The 25,289-nt window shown below is 42.3% G+C and overlaps 1 protein-coding gene across 2 annotated transcripts; it reads right to left on the bottom strand.

Annotated features, from left to right (window-relative positions):
• Positions 1 to 1,494: 1,494 nt before the first annotated feature.
• On the bottom strand, positions 1,495 to 24,566 carry Ak2 (adenylate kinase 2). Of its 2 annotated transcripts, XM_013020534.1 has the most exons (7): positions 24,397 to 24,566; positions 14,659 to 14,784; positions 11,933 to 12,043; positions 11,483 to 11,577; positions 5,766 to 5,838; positions 4,501 to 4,696; positions 1,495 to 2,429 (listed from the first exon to the last, which is right to left on the bottom strand). In XM_013020534.1, exons 1-7 carry the CDS (start codon positions 24,493 to 24,495, stop codon positions 2,425 to 2,427), a joined length of 705 nt encoding a protein of 234 aa, XP_012875988.1. In that variant the 5' UTR covers positions 24,496 to 24,566; the 3' UTR covers positions 1,495 to 2,424. The 2 variants fall into 2 exon arrangements, with proteins under 2 accessions (XP_012875988.1, XP_012875987.1); XM_013020533.1 differs by lacking the exon at positions 1,495 to 2,429 and having other exon boundaries at positions 4,332 to 4,696.
• Positions 24,567 to 25,289: the final 723 nt, after the last annotated feature.

Here is a 25,289-nt window from a genome sequence, read left to right as displayed (position 1 = left end):
AGGATGAATGTGACTTCTGTGAGTTTTGGTTTCCTTTTCTATAACACAGGAGGGCAGATCTGACCACACAGGATGCTGTGTGAGGTGACATGTGGGAAGAGCAAGAAGTCTTTTCATAGGGCTTGACTCCAGTCTTCCGGAAGGGATGATTCTTCTCTCACCCAATCTTGGTTTGCAAGGAGGAAACCAAGGCCCAAGGAGGCAAACAAGTAACAGCTTACTCATTCTTCTCTTTGGTGTTTCTCAGGCTGGCTTGACAAACATTTCTTCTCAATTGGATGCATGATTACCAAGAAAGGGAAGAAAATGTTCAAGCGCATTTGAATAGCTCAGGGAATGAAAAGATATGAAAACACAAAAACATCAGGCATGTTGATACCTTGGAGTTGCCAGCTAGGAAGGAATGGAGGAGTGGATGAACGAGGAGAGGAATAGCTCATGGAGCAGGATTTCTTGTGGTAGCCAGGACCCTGCCTCTGTCACAGGATGCCTGAAGAATGGTGGTACTTTCAATCCAGATCCTTCTGCTTTTGGAAACAGAACAATTTCTCAGAAACCTCAAAGGCAACCTTCCAAAAGCATGAGAGTTTCTGTTTGAACTGATGGTTCAAGTTTATTTCTTCCGGGAAGTAAATGGATTTAAATCAGGACACACAAAGCAGAAACCAAAGGTTGTAAAAGCAGCAGCTAAAAATGTAACTGAAAACCTGCTTAGAGGTCAGAAACACTGGTTTTCTAGGCTGTGTACAGCTGCCCATTCCAAAATTATCAGCTTGGCAGGGAGCAGGTATTTTCCAATCCAACTAACATTTACCCACTTTTATGTGGCAGGCACCAAGCCAACAGTTTCTTCTTTAAAACTCCATTTAATACCAGTAAGTCTGAGAGGGTGGCATCACCAGTCTTTTTCAGAGAAAACAGGAGCAGAAGCAGGTTGCCAGTAGTTCATGCCTGTAGCTCACACCTGTAATCCTAGCTACTAAGGAGGCTGAGACCTGGAGGATCATAGTTGAGGCAAGCCCAGGTAGAAAGTTCTGTGAGAATCCATCTCCAATTAACTAGCACAAAGTTGGTTGGAAGGCATGGCTTTTCATAAGTAGTCAGTCATGACCAAGAAGGGTGAAAGTGTGAGACCCCAAGTTCAAATCCCAATATGAGCATGTGTACCCAAAAGACATATACACATACTCTACCACCACTACCACCACCAACAATAAACAACAAAAACCCCCAAAAACCTGGAGCAGAGCTGGGATTTATTCCTTGAACTCTAACCACAGTGCTGTCTTCATTAGACCAAAGTGCATGGTCTGGGCTCAAGGAAAGCCCATAGAGAGCTTAAGGTCATAAGGGTACAGGTTCTCCTTAGGAGCACGCCTGGATTCCATAGCACATAGCTGCCAAGGACCATGAGATAGTGCTTCAAGCCAGGTCTACAACTTACTGTCAATTTTAGCCCAGATTCCCTTAAAAAAAGCCACAACAGGGGATACAAATTTTTAACATTCTTTATTGACTTAGGGGCCAAATAAGGCAGCATCTGGTCAGTTAAGAAAGGCACCTTGTTGAAAATAATACATCACAGTGCTGTCAAGTGATCTCAGTCACAGAATTTGAGGATGGAAAAGACAATCTTTGGATGATATAGCTTAGGATACGTGCTCATTTGTTTTTTTCTTCACAGTCCTGGGGATCAAACCCAGGGCCTCGCACATGCCAGGTAAGTGCTCTGCCTCTGAGCTACACTCCAGTCCTTATTTATTTAAAAAGGTTGCTTCATACACCAGGGATGAAATTCAGTAAGGCTTGAGGTGGCTGCTGAGAGTTATGCCACGAGAGCAAGTGGACTGGTAAAGTTAGGGGACAGGATTAAAACTGGTTTCTCCCCCTTCATAATTTTAGTAGACTTGCTTTACTGAGCCATCACCTGAACTAACACACCCTTTATCTTTTGCAAACATAGAGATGATATTTTGATCATAAGATGTTGTCCGCAGTCAAATTCTCCCTGTTCCATGCTATAGACAGACAAGACCACAGTTTGATTTTCTGTGTTCTTGGTGGAGCACTCCATGAGGTTCTGATTTTAGAGCATTGGCTTTAAAAAAACATCTGTCACCAGTCCAGAGTAAACAAAACCCTAATTGCTTATAATACTGTATCTCCCTATTTGTATCCACACCCTTCAATCACAGTGTCTTTAAAAAAATTAATCTTTCTTTATACTTCTAAAACTCCCATCCATGTGTAAGAAAACCCCATTCATTACAGCAGCACTGCTCTTCCAAGTTATGGTCAAGTCCCTCACCACCCCTCCCTTTCCCTCCTTCCCCTGACCACCCTTCCCTTCTGCCCAGCACCTAAAAACAGGGATCACGCCGTGGGGTGACGAACAGTGGTGCAGTCTTGCCTGGCCTTCTGCTACTAAGCTGAAATAGAGGAAACAGAGAGAACAAAAGGAGTTTTTAAGAACCAAGTAAATATCAGGGAAGGCTGGCATGCAACCAATTGCATTCAACACGAGCTATTTCTCTGCCGGGTCAAAGTCTCATGCCTGCTGAGGTTAAGACTGCAATTAGATGACGCAAAAAATATAGTTCTAACTACCTCAGGGGCAAATGTATCCCCTGTGATTTTCCAATTCTCACCTGCAGACCACATATCACATGCACATGTCTGTACATGTATGCACATGTAAACATACCTGGACAGAATGATAAATACTCGGGCAAGGATCATGCACATTCAAATCAAATTTTCAGGGCTCTCATCTTTCAGGCCAGAGTGCCTGCAACCATCCCCACCCTGTCAAGGCCTCCCTCACCCCAGGAAGGATCCTACACTCCTACAGGCACAGCTAATAGTTTTGGTTTCACTCCTCTTCCTACCTCATTCCCAGCAGTTTCACTGCTTCCCAGAAATACACAAAAGTCAGAGAGTGTTTCTGTTAAGAGTGGGTGGAGTTAACTCAGAGCCAGGGAAACAAGGCAAGGCAGAGGCAGCACACACTTAACTTGGACAGGCAAAAAAAAGAAGCAAAATGGCCACATACCCACAGCCACGTCTCATGCAGATAAAGGACAAACCCTCTCGCAGTCCCAGACAGCAGGGGAGCTCAGGTTAGATGAGGACCAGGCCCTTTAGAATCCACTGCACCGAGTCAGCAGCCGATTATGCTGAGGCAGGCAGCGTCATTTACTGGATGTGCCACTGACTTTCTAATGGTTTTTCCAGAGGCCACAGGTTTTTAAAGCTTTTCACGGGGCCCATTCATCTGTTTATCACCATGCATAGCATGGACTGGGGAAATGCGTAATAGCTGGGGAGCTAAGGTTACAATTAAAAGCTGGCTCTTGTCATTAAGTGGTCTTCTTTTTGGCTGGTCTTTTCTTGGGTGTCTTTGGATTCCACCGTCATGAAATAAGGGGTGAAGGGTTGAATCTGAGAGAAAGAAGGTTTATGTTTTGAAGAGGCACATTTAATTTGGGTTTTAAGTCCTGGACTCGGACTGGCTTGGAATAAATTCTCATCAAACTGAGTCCTAGAATCCATAACCTCCAAATGTTTTGCTCACACTTGGCAACAGAGGTGAACATTGAAAACAAAAGCAAACTTAACTGGTGCTGTTTTTGGAGAAGTAGGCTTGGCTGTTCTTAGAGGTCCAGACTGGATGTCCAGAAGACAGTCTCAGTTCCAAAGGACTTTCACCTGGCTGAATTCTTAGGCAACAATTCCATTTTTAGATCAAAGCCCCAAATGGTGTAGATCACAGAAATATTCCATCTTGGCCTGGATCTTTATACTTTGATACCTAGTAATTTCTGGAATTTGTAATGGGTTTTTTTTCCTTTCATTTGGGGGGGGAGGGGAATTAATGATCCCTTTCTACCCAGTGACTCATGTTGCTTTTCACTGGAGGCTGACAACAGGTAGACTTCCTTGCCAACAATGTGCATCAGGAACTGTGACCCTACTTGACTTCACCTGACCCTGGACTTGTAGCCAGCTACTGGAGGTGGGATAAATACTGAGGCTTTGGAATGGGGGTGCCTGGGATTTACTTCGGTCAAAAAAAATAAAATAGAGGAAGTGGCACTGTGGCTCAAGTGGTAGAATGCTAGTCTTGAGTTGAAGATCTCAGGGACAGCGCATAGACTTCAAGCCCCACAACCAACCAAAAAAAAAAAAAAAGCAAAAAATAAAATCAAGACAATGCTGCTAAAGAAGTAAATAGCTTGAAAAGCAATCTAGATCAAGACATAGAAAGTAGGAATAAACAAATACTTATACTATACACACAGATGAGATGAGAGTGGCACACACCAAGATGTATCAAGTAAGTGCTTTTTAATCAATACATCCAAAGGTATTTTTGCTAGCCTGAGGAAGGAAGCTTCCTTCTGCCTACCTTGCCATTTCTGCCCGCTCCCTCAGTAGAGAAAGGAAGAAGAAATTCCTTTTTGAACCCACAACATTAGATAAACATAACCAAGTCTTTACATGTGGCTTTGGAGAAGGCTGCTAGGATGCTTGCAAACACGACATCCGGGGTCTGGGATGCATCAATAGCAGAGTGGATTCCCCGTTTACTGTAGTACTCTACCAGCGGGGTGGTCTGAGTGTGGTAAGCCTCCAAGCGGATCTTCAAGGCCTTCTCATTATCATCTGATCGCCGGATCAGGGGTTCCCCAGTGATCTGAGAATAAGATGTGGGGAGAGTGAAAAGTTGGGACTATGACCAACTCTCCTTTACCTATGCCAGAAGCAGATAGGAGATAAGACCATTCTACCTAAGGTGCTGTCTATTCCCACAGTGCATCAAAGGCAAAGACACATAAGCTAGACACTTTCAATGAAGAAGTGCGCTACTCTCAGAAGTAGACCAGCTGGTGCAGAGAAGTCAGGGAGAAACAGCAACTACAAGGAAAATGGACTCACTGAAGGAAGAAAGGCAATTCTCTCTAACAGCTCTGGGCTCAGGCTGTTCAGCTTCCAAGACAAATACTTCCAGGGTTAGAAGAAGGAAGATAGAGGCCTCAGAGCTGCATTAGCAAGTGTAATGCTAATTGTCTAAATACTTAGCATAGTTATTAAAGCAACATTCACTAATATTCTAAAAGAAGCAAATGAAAAGAGGAAGAACTCTAAATGGTAGAATTAGCAATACTGTGAAATATGACTAAGTTGACATCGTGGGTTTGGAACATGTACACAGAAAGCTTGGATGACCTGATGAACTTGTCTCATATGACACAAGTAAACTGGGAAACTTCTCACTATTGCCTGAATGCTTTAAAACAGATCACATGCACTCTATTTAGAGAATGTATGAGAACCCATGGAACAGCACAGCAGTTTCTGGAGTATAGGAGCGTATTCTGGGGTAGGATGGGTCAATAAACTTCTCTTCAGTACTATTTTCCTCCTCTAATCCAGAGTTTCCTAGCAACCTTCTGATGAGGTGACAGCGTAGGGGGCCATAATGCCAGAAAAGGACTGTTCTGAGATGCTGGTAAACAGCTGGCACTGGCACTGGTAGGTGCTCTGAGGTCAAACAATAACTTATCTGGGAAACACTATCAAGAGCTGTCTTACCCATGTGATTTACTTGCTGTCTTACCCATGTGATTTACTTGATAAGGATAACTTGTCATGATTAAATCAGTAATATTGGTAAAAGAGTAGAAGTTTTTGTTGTTTGTTTTTAAAGAAAAGAAAGAAAACAGTAAAGGAAGAAATAAAATTCCCATCCCAGGTTTACATACGTCATCTTTCATGGGTTCTTTTGGGGGGTTGAACTCCTCATGGTAGGACCGGCCACTCATGGGATGAATCAGCCTGAAAGACAGCAAGTGATCGTGAGTCAGGCAGCCTGGAAGTTCCTCTGAGCCCAAGAATCTCCAGAATGACAAGTACAGGCAGAAACTGGACGGTAAGACTTTTTGCCCAACAGAGAATCCATCTATCCACACCTTTCACTTAGGAAAATAACTGACCTTGCTTAGGAAAATAACTAGGCCAATAATTCTGCCAACAGAAAAGTAGGATTTCTACTTTCACCCAGCATTATAATGAATGCCTGAAGAGGCAAACTGCTGGCTTTACTGCCTAATTCAGCACTTGAGAGAAGGAACTCTGTTGCTGGACTCACATAGCCATCCATTCTATTTTCACTCCTTCCTAGTCTAATTCCGACCTTAACCTATATCTAGCGGTCAGGAAATGAACAAACTGCAATCTGTTCTCCAGCAACACTTAAGGCGGGGAGAAATTGTGGAGCTAAGTAACTACATCCAATTTGATAACGCTTTTACAGAGATTGCTACAATGTGCTATGGGGACAGGAGACAGAGGAATATAGCCTACTGTTTCTTCCCTTCTGTTCTTTTGAGACTCTGTTATGTTGCCCAGCCTGGCCTCAAATTCATGATCCTCTAGCCTCAGGCTTCCAAGCAGCTGAGATTACAAGAATGTACCACCACTGTACCTGGCATAATCCTATTTTTCTACCCTTCTTTTATTACCAAAAAAGACCAGTATTAACAAAAAAGAACGTTTGATGGATGCAAATATGGACACCAGACAATGCAGAACTCCTCTGAGATGACATAGATCAAGGACCGCCTATTCATTCTGGGCCAATGTTCAATTCATTAGGAAAAATGACATATTAAACAATGTATGCCTATAATCCTAGCTACTCAGGAGGCTGAAATTTGAGGATTATATAGACAAATGTGAAAGACAACTCCAAGTAACCATCAAAAAGCTGGAAGTGAAGGTGTGGCTTAAAGCGGTAGAGCACCAGCCTTGAGAAAAAAAAAGGTAAGAGAGTAAGGCCCCAAGTTCAGGTCAGTACTGGGGGGAAAAAAAAGAAAAAAAAAACAAATCATGAAGATAGGCTTTTTTGTCACACATATAGTTCCAGGTTCTCAGGAGGCTAAGGTGGGAGAATACTTTGGCCTAGGAATTAAAGATGACTGTGAATAACTGACAGGCAGAATGAAGTACAAGCCAGAACAGCCCAAGAACAGATATTCATAGGACACTGAGGATATGATGCTGAATGCTCTTAGATAACAAGCCCTTGCTCCTGACTGGAGATGGTCATACACAGGAGCCCAGAAACTCAAGAAGGGAATGAGGCAGGCTCTGCTTAACTGCCAGGCTTGCTTGCATTGTGTACTTTCACCAAGCTGGAAGTGAAGGTGTTTCCACCTGTTGGCATGCATACATACATTCTTTGGTGGGGCCTGTAATGGCTACTCTAGGCCTGCCCAGTTGTTTGGAAGGTTGAGGGGATCAATATCTTAGCACATCAGTTGGGAAATGTGTTTACGCTTATTGCATTATCAGTAAAATGTGATAATTGCGTTTTATTCACAGTATCCTTATAGAAGGAGTCAAGATGATCCAGTTATTGAAAAAGGTTAAGTGGGGGAAGGCAGGGTAGCTCACAGAAATAAGTTCTTCTCAGCCAGGTGTTGGTGGCTCATGTCTGTAATCCCAGCTATTCAGGAGGCTGAGATGTGAGGATCACAGTTTGAAACCAGCCCAGTTAGAAAAGTCTGTGAGACACTTATTGCTAATAAACCACTAGTCTTAAGCAAAAGCACTAATCTTAAGCAAAAAAAAAAGCCAAGGGACAGTGTCCAGACCCTAAGTTCAAGCTCAGTACTGGTACCAAAACCTAAAAACCAACACTCTCTCCACCCAACAAAAAAGAAGTTAAGAGTGAGCAGGTGTGTAACTCAGTTTCATACAGTAAGGTTGGCTCCAGTATTAGAGTCCCTGGGACTACCACTTAAGCCATATTAAACTGACTAGTACTGGTCTCACTTTCTTCTGACCATCATATCAGCATAGTAAACTAGGAGGTAGAAAGCAGGTTTCTGGTACTAGCCCTACCATTCACCTGCCAGACAGACTTGAAAAACAGACCTTCACTCCTGTGGCATGCCCCATGAAGGTGTGGGTCCTCTTTATTCACACTAAACCACTCACATTGCAAACTGAGGGACCCAGTTTTTCCCTTCTTTCCTTCACTCAATCCTGCAACTTGTTCAGAAACTGTCTGCTCCCTCAACTAATAACGGCTCCATCACTCCATGTGGCTCACTAGTGATTCTCTCAATTTAATTTATATGCCAGCACCAAGATAATGTTCTTTAATGCTGTACTTTCCCCAACCCCTAGTTCAAGATTATTCCATGATGGCAGAAATCTTTGTCAAGTCTTTTCAGCCCAGAAGATCTGCTAAGCCCTCATACTGCTACCCAGCCCCCAGAATACTCCTTAAATTTTGGGCAGAAACATGTAGTACTAGCCCCCAATTCAGATTCATTTTTGTTTCTATTCCTTTTTGGGAAAACTTCACTGAAATTCTCTTCATCCACCAAGGTTGAGTGCATGTTACACTGCTCCTAGGCAGGCTTCCTCACTAGTCCTCAGATTCTAATCTTGGACTTCCTACTGCATCAAATACAGAGCAATCCAGATTTCATGCATGACTCTTGGAGGTCAGGGATGGACATCACTTTATTATTTTGCAGGGGTAGGGAATCTGTGTTCTGCCAAGGGCCATTGAGATATTTATAACATCATTTGCAGGTCATACACAGTTATCAATATAGGCAGATGGGTGATGGGAAGTCGAGCCAAGAGCCAAAGAAAATAAATGTCTGTCATGTAATGTATCAAATGACTTCAAGGGCCTTATATAGTATTCCCCATCTCTGTTCTTGAGTTTTTCCTAGTCTTTGACCTCAGGGCTAATATTGTGGCATGTAGAGATGTACTCAGGGTATTGGATCTATCCAGCCAAAGGCTCCCAGTGTTGCCTGGTTCTGCTAACATTTGCTTTGCATCTCAAGGACCCAGGTCTGATGACATCCTTATTGATAGCCTTACCATTTCTTAGCCTACATTATAACTTTGTCTTCTCTCTACCTAACAGGGGCACAAAGAAGCAAAAAGCCCTGCATTGAAGAAGTCTATAGAAGAGTTGGAACATGAAACTTGAACACTTGAAAAGAAAATTAACAAAGTAGAATCAATTGTATATCTACACAACCTTGCCAGATAACACTTTTCACATTTGGTATAGACTACCAACACATGGAAAAACAAAAATCAAAGTTATAGTCTAAGACATTTTCTTCCTAAATTAAAAACTTAGCCAATCATGTTAGCACACTCTTGTAATTCCAGCTACTTTGAGATAGAAGAGCAAATTTGAGGCTAGTTTGGACAATGTTAGCAAACCCTATCTCAAAAAGAAAATATACATGAAATGACTGGAAGCCTAGCTCAAGCGACAAAGCACTTGCCTATCAAGCATGAGACCCTGGGTTCTATTTGCCATCGCTACAAAATAGTTCCAAGTTGACACACAATCTAATGTGGTTGTAACCTTCATTTAATAGTGGCTGAAACACAAATATATGTCATAAGGGAATAATCAAGTAAAGAAAGCTTCCCTTAATACTGTGAAATATGCAACAATTGAAAATAATTTTCATGAATGTCTAGTTCAAGATGGTGGGCTGAGACTTTATTAAAATAACAACACATTAAAAAAGCTCTATCTCACAATAAAGAGGAATACGGAAGGCCCATTAGTGGTTGAGAGCTTCCAACATATTTCCGGAAGGCACAAAGCAGATGGCAGAGTGCAAAGAGAAATAGGGTTTAGGTAACAGCCTAAAACAGCTCTAAAGCAGCTCTTCAGAATAAACTTGTTCAGAAGCAAAAGCATTTCTATGCTGCACACAACTATTATAGAGAAAAACACACAAAAACTAAGGTGGCTATACTAAGAACAAGTTTTCCCTCCATTTTCTAAACTTTATGTAGCTAATCATATTTTTTTTGCTATAATAAAATTGCTATAATTTCTCAGAAATTGAAACACCTCTGTACAAACATCACAATAATAAACTAATGAACAAACAAATATCTGTTAGGAAGCTCTGGCGAGACCAGTAAGAGTAGGAAAAAGAGCAAGAATTAGATTTCTTCAAAGTAATTAAATAAATGAAGGTATTCACAAAGTAGAAAAGTAACTTACAAAATACCTATTGTCTTGCATATTATTTTTCTCATTATATGACTTATTTCGGTCTAATAGAAACAGCTTCCTGAAGAGATTTTTTTCATGACTATTTGGAAGACATGTACCTGTTCAAATGGAATTTACTAACAAGATTTTTAGGGCAGATTTTCTATTCATTCCTCAAAGAGGTATGTTTGTTTTGTTGGTTTTGTTTTTCTTTGCCAGTATTATTGCTTGAATTCGGACTTTTCAAGCTCTTTCTCTGAGCTTACTTGCTCAAGTCTGATGCACTAACAATTGACAACAAGCCTGGCTTCTTGCTTCTCACTTTTGCAGATGTAGCAGACTTTCTATTCAGGCTGGCTTTAAATCACAGTCTTCCAGATTTCAGACTTTTGAGTGCTAGGATTACAGGAATGAGCATGTCTGCCTTGGGTAATCAAAGAATTTTTAATTGATCACTATGTGACAAACAAGCATTCCATTCCATTAGAGGTATTTGCGTGACAGAGACACTTTACAAAAAAAATGTCCTGGAGCATTAATCGAGTTTGGCTGATTTATTAACTCATTCAGTCTTGCCTATAATAACATATTTCCATCACACAGATATGACTAATCAGGCCCTGTGGTAGGTATTCAGCCTGTAAAGAAGACATATTATGTCATTACTAGATTCCTGAGTGGAGAATACCAGCGTTGGGGTAGGAACAATGATTCTCTTGGACAATTACAGAAGGCCTTAGGTCATGGTGAAGAACCTCAAAATTGTACCCAATGAGGGAAGTGGTTAAGATTTCAAACTATAGATTCAGAAGAGAGCTTTCACATTTAATTTTTTTTACCTTGTACTTATTACCCTCTCACATCTCATTTTCCTAAGGACTTAATATAAGCAATAGCTATGAAATATATTAAGTTCTCCAATACTTCCATGTGCTAATTTACAGATGACCCAGGTATACATAAACCAAATCATATTATTTTTGTAATTAATAAAAATTTAGTGACAAAGTATGGCAGTTCCAATTGAAGCCATATTTAGAAAGCACTAGAACAGAGAGAGATACACACACACTTGAAAGGAATTTGACATTTCTTAGTATCTATTGTAAGCAAAACACTTATCCATATACTTTATGTCATCTAATATATGCACAGCAATTCTTTGAGGCTGGTACTATTAACCGCATTCTCCATGTAAGGAAGCATCCTTGGACAGGTTAACAAATGTGCCTGCCTGACTTCAAATCCCTTGTTCTTTTTCCTGTATCACCACATCCCATGTCACACCCCAGTCACCAAATAAGACCAATCTATGTTGACATAGCACTTAGCTTCATGGCTGGGAGCAGGCAAGAGTAACTGTCATAATCTGATAAACCTCTGAAGAAGCATGAAAAGGAGAGACCTTCAAGGGACAGGTACCTTCCGGTGATTCTCCGAATGAGCAGGGAGTCTGGGATGCAGAACTCAATCACAGAATCAAGCTTCTCTTTCCTTTTCTCCATGAGGTCATCAAGCTGTAAAAGAGCATTTGACCCACTTAAGCTACCATACCTATATACTTCAAAGGAATTAAAAGGGTCAGGGCTGGGAAGGTGGCTCAGTGGTAGAGTGCTTGCCTCGAATGCATGAGGCCCTGGGTTCAATTCCTCAGCAACATATAAACAGAAAAAGTCAGAAGTGGTACTGTGGCTCAAGTGGTAGAATAATAGCCTTGAGCTGAAGAGCTCAGGGACAGCCGCCCAGGCCCAGAGTTCAAGCCCCACAACAGAAAGAAAGAAAGAGAGAGAGAGAGAGAGAGAGAGAGAGAGAGGGAGGGAGGGAAGGATCAGAGATCAGAGTTTGTCTTCATGCAATAGTGATACTACCCACCATTTCAGCCTGCCTCACAGTCCGAGGGAAGCCATCTAGAAGGAAGCCATTTTTGCATGAAGGGGTCTCCAAATTCTTCTCAATAAGCTCCACTACCATCTCATCACTCACCTGGACGTTAAGAACAAAGGAGCCAAGAGTTGAAATTTGTTATTATGTGCTATTAGCCCAACTTCAAGGTCAAAAGTTTGTGTGTGCATAACCTAATTACTTAATGAGATAAATTGCCTCTCCCTTTCCCTCTGCCCCTCTTTCTCTCCATCTCCCTCTCCTCCTCCTTCTCCTAGCAGCTGTGCTCCATCATGTGCTTTCCACCTTGTTCTGCTGGTAGGAGCCCAGAAACAATGAAGCCAAGTTACGTTACGCTGAACCCTCTGAAACCATGAGCCAAAATAAATATTCCCTCTTTTAAGTTAATCTTGTCACAGTGACTCAAAGCTGCCAGATTCAGGCCCCATTTGCCGGCTAACTTCAGGATTTTCATATTTGCCACATATATAGTCTCTTCTCCTGAAACTCTCCTGTGTTTCCATAAGCTGGTGAGGGAAGAGGGACTCCAAAGCCTCAGAAGAGCTCCATGTCACAGGTCCTGAAGGCCTTCCCTGCCATTAAATCAAGTCTTCAACACAAGATAACAGCTTAGTTTGAAACCAGCTGTTCTCAAGTCACAAGGAAAGTGAGGGCAAGGGCAGGGAACTTACCTGAGGAGAACTAGAGCTGGGACTGATCAGGGTGCAGGAAGGTACTAACTCTCCCAGATTCACCGTTTTCACTAGGCTAACAGTATCATGATTGAGATGTGTGCTTGTCACACATTTGGCCTACTTTGGACATACATGAAGTCCTGTACTTTTTGCCCAGGCCAGCTCCCGGCTGCAGTTCTTCTACCCGTGCCTCCTATATGCCTGGGATTACAAGTGTTTGCCTGCCTTTCATGTCCAAAATACTTCTGAGCCTCCCTAAAAATCTCAGGAAGGTTAAGAACTAGTGGCTCATACCTACAATCCTAGCCACTCAGAAGGCTGAGATCTGAGGATCACAGTTCAAAGACACTCTGGAAAGTCCATGAGACTCTTTGATCTTCAGTTAACTACCAAAAAGCAGAAGTGGAGCTATAGTTCAAGTGGTAGAATGCTAGCCTTGAGCAAAAAAACTCAGGGATAGCACCAATCCCTCCTGGTATTCAAAAAGAAATTTTTTTCTTTTTGTGCTTTTATAGAAATGAAAGTTCCTATTCTATATCATATAGATTGGCAAGCTATTACCTCTTAAAACCAGCTATGAATGTAGGGACAAAGTACGAATTCTATTACTAAGTGAAGACTGGAGATAAGCAATCTTATTGCCACATCCCAATTTTTTTCAGTAAAGAATTTTTTGCCAAGACCCAAAGTCCAAAATATCTAGCTTTCTGCTTGATTCAAGGCCTCCCTAAATTAAAGGGAAAGCTAGAAAGCAATGGGTAGAGGGGGCAGATAGATAATAGTACCACTCGATATAGTACCTCAAAGCCTAACAGGACATAACTCGGGGATGAAAATGAAGTTCATCCCTTATTCAACAAATATTCCCAGTGACCCTGTGTTCAGGGATCAATCTCTAGCATGAGCAAAAAACAAAACAAAAGCAAAGGATCATACATAAAATGACTTCTGAAAGTGATTCCCAGAGGTCAAGTTCCAGGATAACTATTAGAATTAAGCTCTGGCACTAATCAAAGACCTAGCAGACAATATATTGTATTTGTCCAATCAGACTAACTGGCTTAAAACTAGGACAATGCTATTATGGTCTCCAAACAGGAAGACTGCTTTTGTCACAGTGATCAACTTCTTTGGGTGAGACACTGAACACTGAACCACAGGAGTTAACAAATACTTCTGTGACCTCTCAAGTCTTCTCTGAATACATCCGTAAGTTCTAATCTAGAGACAGCAGTTTCATTTTTGACCTTATAATTTGGGTGGGTTTTTTTTTATTTTGGGGCTGGGGGTAGGGGGAGGCTGGAACTCACAGCCTGGGTGCTATCTCCGAGCTTTTTCACTCAAACCTAGTGCTCTACCACTGGAGTCACAGCTCCATTTCTGGCTTTTTGGTGGTTCAATGGAGATAAGTCTCACAGACTACCTGGGTTACTGGTGGCTCACGCCTATAATCCTAGCTACTCAGGAGGCTGAGATCTCAGGATCGTGGTTCAAAGCCAGCCCGGGCAGGAAAGTCCTTGAGACTCTTATCTCCAATAAACCACTAGGAAACTGGAAGTGGTGCTGTAGCTCAAGTGGTACAGCGCTGGCCTCGAGCTGAAGAGCTGAGGAAATGCCCAGAATTCAAGCCCCACAACCAACAACAACAGCAAAAAGTCTCACAGACTTTCCTGCCCAGGCTGGCTTTGAATCACAAGCATCAGACCTTTGCCATCTGAGTAGCTAGGATTACAGTTGTGAGCCACTGGTGCCTGGCAAATAAGGATGTATTTAAAAAGCATTCAAGTAGCTTCAAAGAAAACTGTGAAAAAATTAATCATCATAAATTCAGAATAAACTAAGTAACTTGCTATTCTGAAAGTTCACATTATCTACCAGTTTGTTAAAAAGATCCTCTAATTCAAGTTTCTTTCAGAAGGAAATGCTCTGTGTCTGCGTTTGCTGGTGAATGTCTGAAATGGCTTTGATACTAGACAGTTCAGATCTGCACTCAGAATGATCAGCATTCACTGGTATACTCACCAGCTTTCCAGCATCCATAGTTGCCTTCAGTTTTTTCCCAAGTTCTGAACCAGAAGCCACCATGGCCCTCAGCATATCACCAGTGGCCAAATGACAGACACAGAAGTTCTCAGCCAATTTTGGTGCCTGTGGAGAAAAACACAAAAACCAAGCTAAGATTTAAAACTGAAGGCCCTGGGTCGGATGGCCTGGGTATGAAGCAGGTCTATGCCATGTTTATACATGTTTATAAGGGGCTATGTGAACTCAAGCCTCAGTTCATCTATCTTACATTTTATTCTCATGTAAAATGATTATAGTAAAGCCGGGCCAGTGACTCACGCCTGTAATCCTAGCTACTCAGGAGGCTGAGATCTGAGGATCATGGTTCAAAGCCATCCCGGGCAGGAAAGTCTGTGAGACTCTTATCTCCAATACAAAACACTAGAAAACCGGAAGTGGTGCTGTGGCTCAAGCAGTAGAGCACTCGACTTGAGCTGAAAAGCACAGGGACAGCGCTGAAGCCCAGAGTTCAAGCCCCACAACTGACAAAATAAATAAATAAGTAAATAAAATAATTTTAAAAATGATTATAGGATTATGGTAACAAATATATTACAACATATGCAAAATACTTAAAACAGTACAACTAACAGAAAACAAGCCAATACTAGCTATTATTACTACATCCACTAGACAACAACACAGATCAGTTTCCCTATTATAAATGGGAATAAAAACAGCAGTATTATCAAGTGCTCACGGCTCATATCTATAATCCTAGGTACTTAGGAGACTGAGATCTGAGGATCACGGTTCAAAGTCAGCTCAGGAAGGAAAGTCCTGTGAGACACTTATTTCCAACTAACTACCAAAAAGCCAGAAATAGAGCTTTGGCTCAAAGTCATAGAGCACTAGCCTTGAGCACAAAAGCTCAAGGAAAGTGCCCAGGCCTTGAGTTCAAGCTCTAGGACTGATACACGTACACACACACACAAAAGCAGTATTAACACTTCACATAGCTGTTGCAAAGTGTAAATAAAACCATATATATATATACATACATACATACATACATATATATATATATATATATGGTATATGACACATATGAAACAAGGCATGGCACATAATATACTGAATACTTGCCACAGGAGAAAAGAACAGAGGTTTACTCCAGACAAATTTGGGTTCCTCCCCTTCCTTGTCAGTAGCACGTAGCTATGTCATTATCTTGGCCAATTCACTTAACTTTCCACAGGCTCAGCTTCCCTTTCTCATTTGCTTGATATAAAACAGAACAGGATCCTCTCAGAAGGTGGCTGTGAGGCTTAGATGAGATTATTTAGGCAGAACACTTGATGAGTTGTACAGTATAGTTCTCCCCGACTCACACTATTTAGTAGTCTGGCCTTAAACTCTGGCTTAGAATAAATTTTTTCTAAGGGCATGAAGTTAAGAGTCAATCTGCCTGGTCTTGGACTACAGGAGCACCCATCACTACATACCTAACTTGAGAAGTCATTTTACCTTTTTGGTTTCAAATTCCTGTGAAATGGAGATGTTAATCATGCCTGTCACCATTGAGTTGATAAGATGCTATGGCACTAGGCATTTGTAGCACACAGTACGTAAGTCCACAGTGAGCGTCCTCTGTTAGTCACCTCTTCCCTAGTCCTCTATTCACTTACATGGAAAGAAATCATTTACTTTACCAATGTCTCTCCAAAGAACTCTGTTAAGAGTCAAGGAAATAAATGAACAGGAGACATAGATCCTATTCTCAAAAGCTCATAGTTTTGAGCCAGGACTACAGCTTAGTGGCAAAGCACTTACCTAGCATGTACAATGTCTCTAAGAATCAAACCCAGTACTGCAAAAAGAGCTCCCAGTTTGGTGCACTATAAATCAGGATGCACAATTAGACTGGAAGAGATCTTGAATGGTTCAACATAGGTTTTGTTGTGGCTAAACAGGGAAAATAGAACTCACATGGAATTGAATCAGTTCAAGTAGCTCATGGCTATCTTTCTAGTTCAGTTGTTTCAGAAAATAAGTAGCTGGGTTCCAGTTCAAACCAGTTATTTGGGTCTTAATGCAGGAAATTCTGGTTTGTGATTCATGGATTAATTCAAGTGAAGACATTCCTTCAGAGCAAAACGGAACTCAGATGAGAAGGCATTACAAACTGCATCTTTAAATGTTTTTAAATTGTTATTATAAAGGCAATGTACAATTACATAAGCTAAAGTCAGGTAAAAAGTGTATTTCTTTTTGACAGTGTCACCTCTTCCCTCACTATACACTGCATCTTAATGTATAAAAGGGAGACTGGTGGAGGGGAGATCAGTGGGTGGGGAGAGGGAAAAAGGAGATGATACTGGGGCTGGGGAGGATGTGTGTGCATGTGTGCCCGTGCATATATGTAGATAGTATAATAAAACCCAGCTGGGTACTAGTGGCTTATGCCTGTAATCCTAGCTACTCAGGAGGCTGAGATCTGAGGATCATGGTTTTTCAAAGCCAGCCTGGGCAGGAAAGTCTGTGAGACTCATCTCCAATAAATCACAGAAAACCAGAAGTGGCACTGTGGCTCAGGTGGAAGAACACTAGCCTTGAGCTGAAGAGCTGAGGGACAGCGCCCAGGCCCAGAGTTCAAGCCCCATGACTGACAAAAAACAAACAAAAAAAACAAGCCAAGCAGGACTCTTATATACCATAAAGTATACACACTAGTACAAACCAAGACTACCTCTTTTACTTCCTGCTGGCCAAGTGGGGATCCATGTAATTGGCTGAATCCTGAGACCCTCAATAGCTCTGTGTTATCAGACTACTCAATTCTCAAGAGTTAGCTTTACCACTAATCAAGTGGGGACAATGGCTACTTCATAGGACCCTTAGGAAAGTAAATGGAATAAAATACAAAAATATCAGACCTTCAATAAGCACTCAACAAATACAAGACTTCCATGGTCTTTGTTGTTGTTGGTTATAGGGCTTGAACTCAGGGCCTGGGCACTGTCCCTGAGTATCTTTGTACTTAAGACTAGTGCTTAAGCCACAGTGCCACTTCTGGTTTTTGAGTGTTTTAATTGGAGATAAGAGTCCCACTGGGACTTTTCTGCCCTGGCTGGCTTTGAACTGCAATCCTCAGATCTTAGCCTCCTGAATACTAGGATTACAGGCATGAGCCATCAGGGCCTAGTATCATGGTCTTTCTTATGTTACCCTTTCTTTGCAGACTATAAAAGCCTGGTGAAATAACTTTATTGTAATTCCTTAGCACTTTAGACTTACATTTTACATTAGATTCTCTTACTCTGAATTACTTGGGCTGGTGGGAGGTGGGCAAGGAGTGATGCTAACTTGCAGATTTGATTCAGTACAGTAGGCATCTAGCATGTGTTTAGTTGGTTTTTTTTGGGGGGGTCCGGTCCTGGGGCCTGAACTCTGGGCCTGGGCACTATCCCTCGGCTCTTCAGCTCAAGGCTAGCACTCTACCACTTGAGCCACAGCACCACTTTCGGCTTTTTTCTTTTTGCTTATGTGGTGCTGAGGAATCGAACCCAGGGCCTCAGGCATGCAAGGCAAGCGCTCTACCACTGAGCCACCTTCCCATCCCCGCATGTGTTTAGTTTTAAGGCATCTCGTCTGGATGGGTGGCTGGCTTCTGGGCCACACTCTGAGAGGAAAGGTCTAGAATCCACATAACCACTCTGCTGCTGGCCACACTGATGCTGAGCTCAAGGAATAGGCTTAACACCTACCTCTACAAGAACCCTGACAATGGGGAGGACAGTGGGAGACTGTTTTAAGGCATGTGTAAGAATGGCTAAAAACACGAGAGGCACAGTATGTGGTTTTGTGTTTTCAAACTTTCGTGTACTGACAGACCCTGGCTTGCTATTGTTTGACTTATGAATCCTCTCTCCTCTCTCCTCTTTCTCCCTTTCCTCATCTCCCCATTTCTGCCTTGTGCTAGTACCAGGGCTCTATCAAGGCCCTTTTGTTCATTGCTGGCCTCCTCCAACTTAAGCCAAGCCTCCACTTCTGACTTTTTGCTGATTAATTGAAGAAAAGAGTCCAATTAACCAGCACATGTCTACCTGGGCTTGCTCTGGATGGTGATCCTTTGATCTCAGCCTCCTGAGTAGCTAGGAATACAGGCATGAGCCACTGGACCCAGCTAAATTTTCTTCCGTGCGCCACCCCCTCACCTTTTTTTGGTAAAAATACAAGTTTATTCTTAAATGTACAACAGACTCCCAAAACAACACTCATTCTAGTTACGGTTGGCAAGAGGTGTTATGGAAAGGAACTTGGATATTTAAATAGAAATGGAATCAAGAGACTCTATCATCTTAAGCAAGAGGAACAGATTGCTTTTTGCCACGTTTCTTTTTTTTTTTTTGTCAGGCATGGAGCTTGAACTCTGGGCCTGGGCACTGTCCAGGCTCTTCATCTCAAGGCTAGTGCTCTACCACTTGAGCCACAGCACCACTTCAGATTTTCTGTGATTTATTGGACATAAGAGTCTTTTACCTCTTATCTTTCTCTTCCTGCCCTGTCTGGCTTTGGACCGAAATTCTCAGATCTTAACCTCCTGAGTAGCTAGGATTACAGGTGTGAGCCACCAGCACCCAGCTGGCCTTATTTCTTACTTCCACCTGTGGCCAGGTTCCCTTTCCAGTGTCTTCACTCCTTTTCTTATTTCTGCTTGAAGTCTTATCTTCCCCATCCATCTCTTTTGGGCTGTTTCTTGAGCTACTTCAGGGATTTGGTCATCTTCATGGTTCATGGTTGGACATGGTTCCTGCCACCTGTGTGTGTTAGTCCAGGGGTTTGCATTCAGGGCCTGGGCGCTGTCCCTGAGCTTTTTTGTGCTCAAGGCTAGTGCTCTACCACTTGAGCCACAGCTCTACTTCTGGCCTTTTTGTTGGTCAATTGGAGGTAAGAATCTCACAGGGAATTTTCTGCCTGGGTGGCTTCAAACTGCAATCCTCGGTCACAGCCTCCTGAGTAGATAGGATTATAGGCATGAGCTGCCAGTGCCTGGCTTATGACTTTTAATGATGGGATACATTATCAGATTGTAATCCCATTTTAAAAAATCTGTATTATAAATATCCAAGGCACTTACTTAAAATACAAATGCCAGACCCATTCTTAAATTTTGTGATTGGGGGGCTGGGAAGGTGGCTCAGTGGTAAAGTGCTTGTCTTGTATGCATGAGGCCCTCAACACCACATAAACAAACAGCTGGAAGTGGCACTGTGGCTCAAGTGGAAGAGCGCTAACCTTGAGCTAAAGAGCTATAGGGGCAGCACCTAGGCCCAGAAATTAAGCCACATGATCGACAAAAAAAAAAAAAAAAAGAAAGAAAGAAATTATGATTGAATATTCTCAGGTAGTTATCTAGGTGGTTCTTCTTTCTTTTTTTCCTCTCCAGATAGGAACTCTTGCTTGATTCACTTGCTTCAACCTTCTAAGTGCTGGTATCACAGGCATGCACTACTACACTTGGCTAAGAAATACACTTGGTTTTGGCCACAGTACAGGAGCATCCTATTCCAGAAGGGAGAGAGAGAAACACAGTAAAAATAGCAGGACTGGCAATTATGGCTCAGGTGAAGGAGTGCCAGCAAATAAATAACCTCAATCAAGTATTTTAGTTGCTTTAAAACATTTTAATATAAAAACAGACCATTTTCAAATGGCTATTTTTTTTTTTTTATGAAACTGGGGTTTGAAGTCAGGGAATCATGCTTGCTAGGCAGATGCTGTAGTCCTTGGGCTATACCTCTAGCCCTTTAAATAGTTATTTTTAAATCAGGAGTTTTCAAAGGAAAGATAATCTCAGTCATGCCCATATGGAACACATGGAACTCTGAGTTATATAGGTATAACAGGAAGTAACAATGGGAAAAAACCAAATGTCACTGAGTAGGTTCCAGTTACTACGCCCTAGCTTAGGGATTTTACACCAAAGATTGCAAACACTTGCCGAAGATGGCCAGGCAGGGAGTGCAAATGAATGAACTAAGTCTAATGTGCACAAAAGGCTGTGAGGGGCCAGCAGGGAGCAATGGTGCCCTCCTAAATAGTACTGCCACACTGGTATGGAGGCCCACTGCTACCCAGTCTGTTCATTTCTCAAGAGAAACTGAAGCCCTAGCACAAGTGAAAACATTCAATTTAGTATTTTGAAAGTTGGCAAAAAAAGAATAAATGACGCATATACAGAACATAAGACTGGGTAATGAATAGAGAAAGGAACATTTCTTCTGATAAGAGTATCTCAGCCAGTAAATGAAAAGTGAATAGAATTAGGACACCAATCATTTTGTCATCCATAATGAATGACTGGACTGTGGCACTGAATAACAGTATCTGCAAACAACACAGAGGTGAGCAGACAGCAGGTGCTTCCTGACAGCGGAGCACCACTTGTGGTATTGGGCCCAAACCCTGAATCTGATTAAGCATATGAAGTAAACTAAGTAATTATAGGATCCATGACAGAGGCGGATATTAAATGCTAACAGGATACACGTGAAAATTCCTAGAATAAGGAATAGTACTCCCAGGATGTACTAGATTCTTTCACAAATATATAGTATAGAAAAAGAGAAAAGAGGGGTTGGGAAGGTAGGTCAGTGGTACAGTGCTTGCCTCATATGCATGAGGCTCTGGGTCCAATTCCTCAGTACCATATAAGCAGAAAAAGCTGGAAGTGGTGCTGTGGCTCAAAAAAAAAAAAAGAGAGAAAGGAATAAAAACTTGGGAGTTCAAATGATCACATTTGTAAGACAAATACTAACTTGAACACTAATTCCAATTAAAATCATTAACTTTTTTTTTTCAGTCATGGGGCTTCAACTCAGGACCTGGGTGCTGTCCCACAGCTCTTTTGCTCAAGGCTAACTAGCACTTACTACTTTGAGCCACAGTTCCACTTCTGATTGTCTGGTAGTTAATTGGAGATAAGAGTCTATGGGACTTTCCTGCTTAGGCTACCTTTGAACAATGATCCTCAATCTCAGCCTCCTGAGCAACTAGGATTACAGATATGAGCCATCAACTTCCATCTTAAAATTGTTAAAGAATAAAAATTAAAAAGTTAACTTTTTAGAGCACTCTGTGTGTGTGTGTGTGTTTAGGAGTGCATCAGTACTTAAAATTCTGGATCTTGTGTTCTGGCTAGGCCTTTTTCACTCACAGCTGGAGCTCTAATATTTGAGACATATATTTCCACTTCTAGCTCTTTGTTCATTAGCCAGAAATGAGAGATTATTGGATTTGTTTGCCTCAGCTGGCTGTGAACCATGATTCTCAGATCTCAGCCTCTTGAGTAGGCTTGATTGTAGGCATGAGCTACTGGTGCCCAGCTTGTACTTGTATTTTACAAGAATTTATCTTGCAGATATTCTGAAATATTCACAAATGATGTGTTATGGTACCTGAGAGTTGCTGTATAATGACTTGTAATAATTTGTAACTTGTAGGGAGAAGCAATAACCACCAATTGATGGTTACTGAGGCTCATTATATTATCCTTCTCTTCCATGCATTCAGAACTTATCATAATAAAAAGTTAGTGTGTGGGGGGTGTATCTGCAGGCTAAATGCTGCTGCTGTAGACTTCTGCAACCTCTGACTTATAAACTTTTTAAATACAATTACCAGAATTCCTATTGTTCTATGAACTGGGAAGAGTACCTAATTAAGCTAAATGACATCTGTAGCTCTTACCTTTTCCTTAAGTGCCACTTCTAATCCCTCCACTTCGCAAAGCTGTCTCCGAACAATTCTCACTATTCCTACACCTTTGTCAACCAGCCTGTAAGTGTAATTTTCTTCAAAAATTTGAAATAAATCATGTTTTATAAAGAAATACATCAAAATTGGAAGATGTGTTAGAAAGATGTGCGGGAAGATGTGTTAGAACAATAAGTGAGTCAATATTCATCAAACACCTATTATGCTAGGCTTTCTAGTATCCTTGTGAACTTTTTACTTTTCAGGTAAGAACATGGAGGCTCTGAAGTCACTGAACTTGCTAGATCATAAAACTCTTGTCTCAGCATTGGAATGGGCTGTTCATTTCACAACTACTCAAACTACTGACGTCAAAAGAAAAAAAAATCTCATTTGAACTATCCTGTTTGTACTTCACTAGTCATAGCACAAATCCACAGAATCTGGTGTGAAACCCTAAGGTTGCAGGTTACCTAATAACAGAAGTTGGCAGCAACAGGAAAAAGGAGTTATCGACATCACTGGGCACAAAGGAGGGGTCAGTACTGGTGGAGTCCCAAAGAGAAGTAGCTCAGTTTACAGACAGACCTGGGAAAGTGGTCCTTCCTAATCTAGTCCTTCCTAATCAGAAAGCCAAGTCACACTCATCGCCTATATTAATCATGTCATTCATCCTTTTCCACTAACCCCAACAAGTCTCAAGCTGTGTGCCACAAGGGCCCCCCAAATGAGCAAGATGGTCTATTTGCCCAGACTTCAGAATTTGGCAAGTGCCCGAAAAAGTGGAGAGAGCCCAGACCTACACAAATTCCTTCTTCATAGTCTAAGGATGAACTAGGGTCCAAGACCTAAGGTTTGATGTGGGAAGGATGGCAATGCTAAACCCTAAGGCAGAAAAGTGGCATCAACTACCCATCCCATGAGTTTGAGAATCTAAATGATATCATAAATCTGAACCCTAATCTATGACCCCATTACGGCCTAGATCTAGAGAGAGCCCAGATTCCAAGTGAAACCCTGTGATCTGCTAGGGCAGAAAGGCAACTACAATCTGGGTCTTCTAGGGACCCAAAGCTTCTAAATTTCGCTTCATGTCCAGGAAACTAATTTGACTAACTTGGGAAAGCCAGTTGATTTCTCTAGACTTGTTTCCTTACCTGTTGATCCGGGAAGTTATTTTGAGTTTCTTCGCATCTAAAATAATTTGAATCACCTGAGCAGCTGCTCAGCCTTCCTTCAGACTGATCCCGGAGTAGAGACCTCGTGTGCATTACCAACCCTTCATTGGGGCACTATTCAAAGGTTCAAACTCGTAAACCCTCATGGATCCAGAGGTTACAAACCAGATCTATTCTTCCACCTCCAGCTTTCCAGACAACCGGGGAGAATCTTAGGGTTTCCTCCCATCCCCCCACAACATAAAAAGGGCACCCAGGTCACACCTCACTCTTCTCAGTAGTACTTCTAATCAGTACATACCAGCTCCCACTCGGCCCCACGGGCAGGAAACAGCCCTCCACCCCAAGTCAATAATCATGATTAGAAAAGTTCTCCTCCTACTAGCGCCGGGGAGTAAACCTGATTCAGGACAATCCACTCCTAACTCGCAGGTACTCTGAAACTTCTGGCCTCCAGGTGGCCTGTAATCCAGAGTCTCAACCACCGGCTCCACCACTCCTTGAATCTCCCAGTCTCTTACCGCCGCCCCCCCCCCGCCCGCCCTGCTCCCCCCCCAAGGCATCTAACAGCCCCTAACATCCTTTACCACACCTTACTTCAGCCAGGGTCTTTCAAGGACCCCAATCCTAACCCAAACCTGCCGGCTTCCAATTTGGATCCTCCCCCTGAACACTTCACCAGACCGTAGCGAGTCCCCCCTCCTCACTAGGCCTCGGCCCATCACCAGATCCTGGACGAGAAAAGGCCTTTCCAGAGCTCAGGCCGCCCTGACCTTGGAGTTTCTCGGGCTCTACCACTGAGCCCGGTCTGGACGCTCACCTGGGTACCTTTGCCAGCTCCGGGAGGCCCCAACAGTACCGCCCGGATGCCTTTAGGATACTTCGGTTTGGGGTCGGTCGCTAACGCGGTGGGAGCCATGTCCGCCAAAACCTCTCACCGCCACCCGCCAAGCACACCTCCCAGGTCCAGTGCTTCCAGGCCAGCGCGCCACGCACACCACGCACGGCCCACTCGCCAAGGCTGCACATTGGCTGGGTACCGAGTCCGTCAGCCCTCTCGGTCCGCCCCTAGAACTAACGGACAGTTCAGTTTACCAATCGCTCATCGACACTGAGGAAGACTGCTTCTAATTGGATAGAATGAATTCTAGAGTAAGGAAGAGGCGGGCCATCACGAACTGAGTGGGGCGGGGTGTTCGTGAGGCTCGCGGCCTGTGTGCAGAGTGGGCGGGAAAACGTGAAGGCAGGCAGCGGCCAGGACAGGGAATTCTAGTTCGGCAATTGACAGTTAATGACAACTGCAACTCCCGTGGGCAATGGGTAAAATAACTCTTAGGAAACAAATAGATAACTTGTTTTACATACAAACACTTTAGTTCAGGAATTTAAAGGACATAATGATACATATTAAGTTTTGTGTAACAAAGATGTGGATGACTACCCAAATCCCAAAACGAAACAAAAAAACAAAAAAAAGAAAGCAAGAGATCAATTATATTAATTGCAACAAATGTGCGTATTGAACCTTTCCCATTGCGTGACTATCTAAATCACTGGGAAATGTTCATTTGTAGAAAACAAAATTACAGTTACAACAAAACTCCCAATTTTGTTTGATCATTACAAGTGGAGATCTCTGTCCCGTGACTAGAGCTTCTCTCCTTTGTGCAGTTTTATATTTCCATAATGAATTCTGTAATAAATAAACAGATA

The sequence above is a fragment of the Dipodomys ordii genome, unplaced genomic scaffold, assembly GCF_000151885.1.
Source record: "Dipodomys ordii isolate 6190 unplaced genomic scaffold, Dord_2.0 Scaffold51, whole genome shotgun sequence".
Lineage (NCBI taxonomy): Eukaryota > Metazoa > Chordata > Mammalia > Rodentia > Heteromyidae > Dipodomys > Dipodomys ordii.
This window is presented reverse-complemented; position numbering and strand designations above follow the sequence as displayed.